Source organism: Rattus norvegicus, chromosome 4 (assembly GCF_021556685.1).
Source record: "Rattus norvegicus strain SHRSP/BbbUtx chromosome 4, alternate assembly SHRSP_T2T, whole genome shotgun sequence".
NCBI lineage: Eukaryota > Metazoa > Chordata > Mammalia > Rodentia > Muridae > Rattus > Rattus norvegicus.
Window position 1 is genome coordinate 44,285,001 of NC_141537.1, and position 10,000 is coordinate 44,295,000.

General features: G+C 36.1%; 1 protein-coding gene across 3 annotated transcripts in view; it reads left to right on the forward strand.

The window, feature by feature from the left end:
- Foxp2 (forkhead box P2) overlaps nt 1–10,000 on the forward strand; it is a gene marked incomplete at its 5' end in the record, with an annotated part of 499,310 nt that overhangs the window by 240,113 nt on the left and 249,197 nt on the right. For all 3 annotated transcript variants that reach the window (NM_001271104.2, NM_001446500.1, NM_001446501.1), the window contains 1 exon segment: nt 7,970–8,147. In NM_001271104.2, coding sequence (NP_001258033.2) covers nt 7,980–8,147 — 168 coding nt within the window.

Consider the following 10,000-nt stretch of genomic DNA (forward strand, 5'->3'; position numbering starts at 1 on the left):
TAATCTTTAGAACTTATAGGAGAAAAAGAGGCGGGAGCTTGTAGAACAGACGTCATGAAGGCTAATTAAAGCAGAAGAGAAACAAAGCTAGTGTAGTGTTTTGAGGAACTTTCTGGTGATGATTGAAGCTATGGATTTAAATAAAACACTGTAGAGAAAGGCAATTGTTTTCTTTTCCCCTTTCTTCCATTTTTTTTATGAGAACCTGTGGATCACAAAGGATTCCAGGATTAGTTAAACTGAGGCAGATGATGTTAGTGTTAAGAAGTATGCATATTTCCACATACCTACGTGCCTCCAATATGCCTGATTTCTGAGTCTTCTCTGAGAAACACTACAGTGAGATTTTGCCTTTAAATTGGAATGGATGCTTCCCAAAACTCTAACTGAATGGCTAAAAATTCCACTCAAACTGTCATGTGATTATTTAACATTTGGCTAAGTGCAACTAAATTGTGATGTTGAACGCACCACCCTCCATGTTCTTATCATGTCTTTCTCCTATGTTGTGCATGCATGATCAAATGCTATGCTACACCTTACATATGTGCTAATGTAATGTGTGTATAAGGCAGGTGTGTAGTATTCCAAATTTGGAAAAAAAATTGAGTTCGAAATGCATACTCCATGATATACTCTCATCGGTAGTCTCCATTGTTTGCCAGGAATAATAATTTTATGCAGAATCCATGTATTTCTTTCTGCATAGAGAACGAAATACTTGCAGACAGAGGAAACTCAGGTTGCAAGTTTGACTGAAAGGTGTGTGCTATGCTTTGGGGTTCTGACACCCGATAGCGTTTGAAGCAGTTTATTTGAGTTACAGGTTATGTGCTAATACAGGTGTCTTTGAATTAAGGTTGCTTCATAAATCGGTTGTTTCAGATGTGCTTGAGGCCGGAGTATACATTTTACTGCATTTCTCCTGGTTATTTATGCTTGGAACACACTGTAGTTTACAGTAGAATGGTATGAGTGTGACTCATGGTAGCATAAATGGGAGCCAATTACACACACACACACACACACACACACACACACACACACAACACAAGCTCTGATGCCTAAAATAACTTCACTCTCAAGAATAACGTATAAACTATTTTGAAACAGTGCTGTCGAAAGGTATGGCAGGTCTTCCTCCCCCACCCCCACCCCCCCCATTCATATATACACACAGCAGAAAGGACAAAGGCAATTTGTTATCTACACTCAGAAACAATTCACACCATCATGTGGTTCCCTTAAGATTTTGGCCTTAACACTGCATTCACCTGCTGGGCTCACGTTGGACTTTGGCACTGAGTTGAGGCTGGGGGAAGAAATGTCTCCAAGTGTACCGCCTATGCCGTGGGTCTTCCAATGGGAAGGCAAGAGGTGGGTCTGATGAAAACCATATTAAAGGGCCATCTGGTTCCCAAAAGATAGCCCGGAAGTTAGAAGTGCTAAAAGGGCAAGAGGACGAAGCTCTGCGGAAGAGCTGTCTTATGTCCATGTAGAAAGAGAAGCAAGGGATTCCTGGGAGTCGCTTTGGGCGGGAGACTAAAGATTGAAGTAAAGGGAGCTGAAGGAAAGGCATGTGGCAGGAGAGGTGAAAATACCATCACAAGGAAAGTACATACTCAGAGCTCTCATTAGTCAGGGGATCAGGGAAGGCTACTGCAAGTGGTCCAGCCTTTGGGAATTTGACTGTAAGTGGACCCACTGCAAGGACGCTTACGAGCTCGCAGAACTCAATCACTGAGCTTTTTAAATAAAAAGAGGGAGGTTGTGCCTGCTAGGCAGGTCCTTCTCTGCTCTTGGAGAGCTAATTATTTCTTATTGCTTTAAGTTGTGTGTGTGTGTGTGTGTGTGTGTGTGTGTGTGTGTGTGTGTGTGTGTGTGAAGTCTTCTGATTTCTAAACTAAAATACTCCTGGCCCCAATAATTGGAAGAGTTTATTCCTTTGTGCAGAATGTATTTGTTTCTTTTGAAGGTATCATGTAAATTAGAACCAAAATTTACTTTTCTATAGATAATTAGGTAACAGTTTTTAGCTTTTATGCCCCCATTTCCATAAATTCAAATATATGCATAGGTAGGTAGTTGTAAAAAAAAATACAAGAATATTGCATTTGGGATTTAGAGGCTACTACCAAATATATTTGGGTAGTACTTGTAAAAAGCAGGATAAAATAAACTTTCTCTGAGCTCAACTTCTCTCTTGAATTAGGAAAACAAATATGAATACAATAAAGGACTATTAAACAAATGTAATGAATGAAACTGATATCTAAACAAACAGGTTTAAAAGGACCAACTATTCAGCTTATATCTAGAACAGTAAAACATGGTTTTACTGGTATACTTTCACATGTTTGAAAAAGATAGATGTTTTGGACAGACATTATATGACTCTGTTGTGCTTAAACAAACACTAGAATATAAAATGTAGTACAACAAAAATACTACATATCATTTGAAATAATTTTTGAAATGAACTCACCACAGTCATCAGCTTTATCAAATCTCTCACAGTTTTACTGTGAATGGGAGCCATTGAAGTCTAAGTACAGATCATAATGTTTCAATAAAACACATCCCCCTAGACCACAGCCTTCCGAAGACACCAGTTCCCTGCCTTTAAATGAAATGTAATGAGATTCAATACTTACTTAGAATATTTGGTAACATTTTCATAATAGAAATTTCCCTGTCTATTTCTTACATTTAAATGAACTCCATTTTTGATATTAGAGTATAATGTATCTGGCTGGACGAATAATTAATGGCTATTTAAAGAGGAAGATAAGATCTTCACTGTTGTACTCCAGATGTTTGTCATTATTGAGGCTCTAACAGTATCTGTTTGCATAAGGTAGTCATCACCAATGAAAAAAATAATCAGGTTAAAATGTCCTACCATTTCTCCTGTTTTTCATGTTCTAATCATTTCGAATGAAACGTCAGTTGTTACAAGAATATAGCTACAATTTGTATGTAGTGCTTTAAGCATTATGCTCCCATCTGAAAGAAAAGGTGACAAACACTATCAAATATACTTGAAAGTGTATCTTTTGTTATAATAAACGTTATATCACTTGCCGTGACTTCTTTTAAATTATGTTCTTGAGAGTACCCCTGTTCCAGCCTTAAAAATAAGAAACAGACATATATGTTTTCAATTTTTAACCTTACACATTCAAGTATGTCCTTCATATTTGGCATCTTGATTTATTAGGCAATCATAGAATTAAAGACTTTAAGCAAGGCAGTGCTGGGCTTCAGATGCACTGTACACAGAGTCCACAATGAATTAATTCCACTAGTGCACAAAAGTTATCATTATTTAAATGCTAGTTTCTTTCATAAGTTTCACATCACAGTCAAGTTTTCAGAGGTGAACTCAGCTGAATTTGAAAGTAAATGAGCCTTGTCTCTAATTGCATGTGTACGTTCTTCTGGCCTATTCTCTTCTACAACCACATAAAAATATTTAATGACTTTAATATTAAGAATTGTGAAATGATTAAAACAGCCCATTTAAGAATAGGAGACAATGATTTAATATAGTTGTTTTCATTGTATATGACAGAATCAAAATTCTTTTGCTTTAGAGTGAGGGCTTTGGTAAATAAATTAGGTACTGGAATAAATCAGAGACTGAATATGTAGTTCTCTTACTATCGCTATGAGTCATTTTAAGAAAAGTAGAAAATCCTATATGCTCTGTATGATAGTCTTATAATTACTTTTTCAGGAAGTTATTGATTTTTTTCACTCACTTGACTTTATTAAGCATGAAGATGCCAAAGAAAACAGACATTTACTGTTAAAGTGAACTAATCATGACACAGAGTGTCTCTATACGTAGACAGGAGTGTGTTAAAGGACACAGAGGCTCCTTTTCCTTCTTACTCTCTTGGTGATGTTTGCTAGATTGACTAACCAACTGCTCTGACCATAGTAAATACATATGTTCACCCAAACATTAACAGATCAGTGGTCTGCATAGTGGAAGGGTGGAAAGTAGCTAGATGTGTAAGGAAGGTGAGAGACAGATCAAAATTATGAGGTGGAGGACCTGAGAGAAAAGGAGTTGAGTAAGTAACAAGGACCAATAGTGTCCCTGGTGGTGGTAGGGATAACACAATTAACTCTGTTCACCCAGGTCAAGTTTCACACTTTGGAGCAGTGCAACGAATGTGGAATCAGACGCATGCAGGTTTCTGTCATCACTCTGGCACAAAACTATCTCACATAGTACAGTTTCCTACCAAATTCACCTATAACTTCAAGAGGAAGAATAAAACCAACAAGTCTAGCATTCAGTGCTACCCTATCATAAAGTAAGGAGGTCTAATTGAGCTATGTCTTTATATCCTGCTATTTGTACAAATAAAAGACTACATCTTGATGCAAAATAAACACAAAAGCACTGTTGTGACTATAACAGGGAGTCATATACTAATTTATATAATAAGTGGTTGTGCACGCTTTATTCAAGATTATGGCTGCAAGAAATGGCATGAATTGCTGGGTGTGTTTAATGCTGGATTATAGCAATTTGAAACATGTCAAACACATGGCTAATGCCTCATGCTTCACTCATTCTTGCGTAAACCTGCATAGCCACCATCCATTATACCCTTGGTAACAACACAATTCTGCAAGTAAATATTGTTACACTAAGTAACCTTTCAATTCCACTTGTTTAGGAAGAGAAAATGCAATCTCGTGCAGTCAGTTTCAGTGTCAGTTTAATGTTTCAAAAGGGAAGTGGGGTAGAGAAAAAGTATCTGTATAGTGGCTTGCTAAGGGAAAAAAAGGAACAAGAAAAAAGGAAGCAAGGAAAACTTAAGGCAGGAGAGAAAAGTAAAACTATAGCATTCAACGTAGGATCTGAAGAGTTCCTTTCTGATGGGGCTGCTAAGCTGTGTCTGATGAAAGATGTCAGGGTTTAATGTATACTTCAGACAAACACTGAGAGTCACTCCCAAACCAAACTTCCCCTTTAATGACCTGGAATTTATGTTCACTGATTTTTATACAGTGTTTGTGGTAGGATTGAAAAAGATGAATAATTTAGTTTGATATGTTTGGGATCACAAGCACATCCACTCTGAAAGAAGATGGAGAATTTATAATTATTTAAAATATACTTTAAAGGTAAACAGCACTTCACACTGTACCAGAAGAATTTCCCCAAGCGGGATGTAAGTGCACAGGGGTTACTAGAACACCCTTAGTCACTACAAGAAATAATTTCTATCACCCTTGAAAAAAATGTCTCCTTCAGAGTGGGCACAATAGTTTCTCTTCTTCATGTGCAAAGAATAATGTAGATATCTCCTTGTGTAGCTTCCCCACTTTTTCAATATTGACACTGGGTCAGACTCCCTGTTTTGTAGAGCAAAACTACTATTACTGTTACAGTTTTCTTAAACACGATTTTACTAAGACTTAGGTGGCTGAACTTAAAATGTAAATCATAATTTATACTCAAGGGCTTCATAAAATCAAAAAATCCACAAGGGATATTAAAATCCTTTAGTTAATAGGAATTGGAAGTTATATAGGTCTCTCCTCATTATTGTAATAAAGATTTAGACACATGACTCTCTGCTTGTGGATTATTCTTAATTATTTGATGACCTTGATTATAACAGTAATATGTGCAGAATTCTTTAATTCATCCAATTGATCCTGACATAAAAACACAAAAGGTTAGTATCAAACGCTGCACCTGCCTGCTGCATTTGAGGAAACAGTTATCCATTTTTATTCTTTGTGAAGAGAATTCCAGACAGAGATAATAAATATTTCAAATAAATTTGAATGGGGGAAGAAAACACATATTTACAAACATGGTATTTCAGGTTTACCATCCATAGTAAAATTTAAATGCAATATGTAAAAGTTATCTGCTCCTGTAGTTGAAGAAGACTGAAATTATAATTTTCATCTAACTAGTAAAGGCAATCAGACCCTTTCTCTGAATATTTTAAACATTGTGCATGTAAAATTTATGCCTAATTTGAATACTTATTAGCCGCCTAATCTCAGAAAAGAGTATTAGCTTTGTTTTTTTTCTCTTAAAATGCCATCAGTGTGTATCAGTTTTCATGTGTATGGTTTCTTTCTCTGTTAATGTTAAATAAGATGTTTAACAGAATCAGTTTATTCGCAAAGCTCATTTGGTTCAAAAGTTGTTTGCTATGTAGTTATGACAAGCATCGTTTAAGATCATATTTCTGTGGTGTTGCATTTATCCTTTGATCAGAGCAGTCCTGAGATGTATGTGTGGTTTCTGAAATACTAACTCGATTTACTGACCCCAGATTCTTTCCTGTTGGGCTCTCTTAAGCTCGTACATGTCTTCACTGACTTTACAGAATTATGGAGATGATCAAATCATTTTGCTGTTGATGAAAATAGCTGTTAAAATTATCACAACCATTGATTTTTATAATTATACTAGCATCCTATCTTATCTATTGATGTGTCTTTGAGCTTCTGTGTGAGACTAACTATGTGGTTCTGGGTTACATTTTGCAAGGTATTTGAGGAAAAGATTTTGCTTTTTCCCTAGCAAGAAGAAACATTAAGCTTTTATTTACAGTGTAATAAATGCATCGCAGGAATTTTAAATGGACATAAGTCTTAAATAAAGCAAGATCAAATAGAAATAGTAAACTTCCATTTGAAAGAGAAAACCGTTCAGTAAGATTGATGCTTTCGTGAGTTTGGACTAAGGCCACTGCCTGGCCAGCACTCCAGTTGAGGTGACAGCACAGTCAGGTTGTTTCCTGAAATTCTGTCCGTAGGCATAGATGAGAAAAGTGTCTCTGTTAGAATATTGCACGGGACTCACATTGCTGAGAGCCAAAACTGATCTCTCGAAAGCACACACTGGAGAGGTACTGCGAAATTCTGGATGTAAGAGTACCTTGGCTCTTTATTTACTGCACAGATTTCCACTGATCTTGGCAGGACACCTCATTGCCATCCTGGAAATACAGTATATTTATGCAGTGAAAATGATAAAACATTTATTACTGTAGAGAAGGTAATATGCATAATTTATGCTGTTTTTAGCACAATCATTAGTGATATTCTTGATAGATTTTATTTCCAGCTTTCATATCTAATACATGCCTGGAAAATTAATTTTATATCTTTCATTTATTTGCCTATGTTAAAATTGAGTTTTAAGTCATCTTCAAGTGAACAGTTTGATTGCTGCTCATGCATAAGCTTAATTACTTCCCAGGAAGGACAGTATTAAATGTTTTAAATGTCAGAAAAATAAATGAATATGAGCTGTTTGATTAAAAAAATAGGCAATATCTGACGTGTTTGCAGCAGGAGCTCTTTCTTAAAATGCCTCCAAGGCAAAATTTTATTTAGTCACAAAAAAAAGAGAAAAGCCCATTATACTATTTATCATTGGATGATACCATATGATTTGTAACACCCTTACAAAATTTTAATTTTGTATGATTAGCTGTGCATCATTAAACAACAGCCTTGCACAAGACGTGCTGTAAAATTCTGACAGAATCAAGATAGCGAATATTTAAAATAAGGCTGTATAGTCATCCATGGTTGTCAAAGGTAGATAATAAGAAACAGAGCAGAGTGTGCATCCGCGCCTCCATTTAAACTGGTTTTATAGGTAGACTTTAAAATGTGGCCGTTCATAAATGCTATTGGCCATGGTACATGCATGGTATGCTCCTCTGCCTGTTAAAGGTAACCACACAAAAATTAACTTATAGAAACCGTCATTGCGGTGATTAGTGTCTCAACGAAGGCTGGTTTTTTTTTTTTTTTTTACTCTTTGCATTGCTTTTCTGAGTAAATGACTCCTCAAGCCCCCCTCTCCCCCACAGTGATGCTGCCTGTGTAATTGGCAGAGAGGGACATCCTGATAATAGAAGTGTGAAGGTGTAACGTGTGTTAATTGATACTTCTTAATCACTCTTAGGTATTAAGTCATGATGCAGGAATCTGCGACAGAGACAATAAGCAACAGTTCAATGAATCAAAATGGAATGAGCACTCTAAGCAGCCAATTAGATGCTGGCAGCAGGGATGGGAGATCAAGTGGTGACACTAGCTCAGAAGTAAGCACAGTGGAGCTGCTGCATCTGCAACAACAGCAGGTAAGTTTTGTTTTCCTCAGAGCTTCCTTAAAACAAATCCGCCTGTTTGCTTGAACCTGGACAGTGTATTCACAGGAAATTGAGCATGTTGTTTTAGGCTAACAGATGCTGAGAATTTATTGTTATTTGGAGCATGATTGAAGGGTGTGAGGGGAGAGAGGGTTTGCGTTAGTTACGTCACAGAAGTACCAGAGTGCCCTTCAGGTGTCAGGATGTTAATTGTGTTCGCAGGGTGATTTTTTTTTTAAGTGTGGTTCTGTAAATCTTTGTAACAAATATTTTCCAGCCTCTGGTTTACTGGCTGGCATTGTGCTGCGGAATGTGGTACTTGGTTTTCCACCAGAGGGCCACATTACTTGATACTTGCTTATACAATGAATTTCTTCCAAGTCTCAGCTAAGGTGAAAAGGACCATAAGGACTTTTCAGAGCGTAGATGCTGGCTACTGCTACTTGGAGATATTAAGTATTAATTAATTAATCTGTGATAGATTATGCAACCTGTACAAAGTTCAGTCACTCACCTGTTCTGCTTTTCTGAATGACTCGTTCCACTGTGTTTTGAATGTGTATGTATACGTGTATACATATATGTGCACATATGTGCGTTTTAAATTTTAAGTATTTTTTGTGTTTTCTACCATCTCATAAAATGCTATTCTACTCTCCAAATTAGGAAAAATAAATAACTGTAACTTTAACATATACTTTTAAGTAATTTATTTCCTCTGTGTGAGTGAGAGGTGCAGGCTTTTCTTTTCCTTAGTAGTCTTATTAAAGAAAAAAATTTTCCAACCAAAAATATAGTCAGTCCATTCTTCTATGACTCAAAACCAGACAAACACTGACAGAATAGGAAGCTTTCAAAGCATACACCTAGATTAGGCATGAATGCCAAGGACTATCTGAGGGATTTGGATTGTTTTAAAAATAAAGGTGATTATTTTAAGCTTCTGAATTGCACTCAGACTAAATGCAGCAGGGAAGTAATTGAAACTAAGTCATCAAAATAGTGAATTAATAGTAATGTGTCTCAAATTCAATACAGTATCATTCAGATTTTAAGAAGTTACATATAATGGGATAAACGCATTTCAGAAGGTGAAGTAAATGCCTTCACTAAAGTAAAATAAAAAAACATTATTTTTGATCATAAAAGTATTGCACAACTTCTATGGATTGTATAACATCTTAAACTTTAGGCATATTTAAAAATAATCTTCTCAAAGAACTAGATATAACCATGTGAATAGGGTGCATATTTCTTTAGAATTATGTAATTTTCATGTACATTAATTAAAAGAGGTTTTATTTTGCTTGGAAGTATTTAGTTGCAAATGTCATGGGAATTACATGTGAACCAAAGGCCCCAAATTAGCCTACTTTACAGAATTATAATGCATTTTCAAAACATCCCTATCTTTAATGTTTCTACAGCAAATACCATGTCAGTGAGGTACCTTAATATTTCCATTCCTTCCCATTAATAAGCTCCTCAGTATTTTCCGTCAGATTCTGTTGCATTCGGAGTTTTCAAGAGACCACACTTCTGAAATAAGTGAAAAGGACAAGAGAAATGGACATCACAGTTGAATCCTAGCAGAGGACAGCCTTAAAGGAAGTTACTAAGAACTGGCTTCTTCAGAGCCCTGGTTAGATCTTAAATGAATAGAAATTCATTGAAGTAAATAGTGGTTGTAGTTTACAGCACTCTGGAAGCGCTCTGATTTCAGTCTGTAAGGTGTGTTAGCAGCCTGCGTTTGGGAGTTACTCTGCTCTGCAGATTTCATTTGTGTAAAGTATCAGCAGCAGTCAATATTAAAGTTTTACCTTTAAGACATCGAAACCACAGTC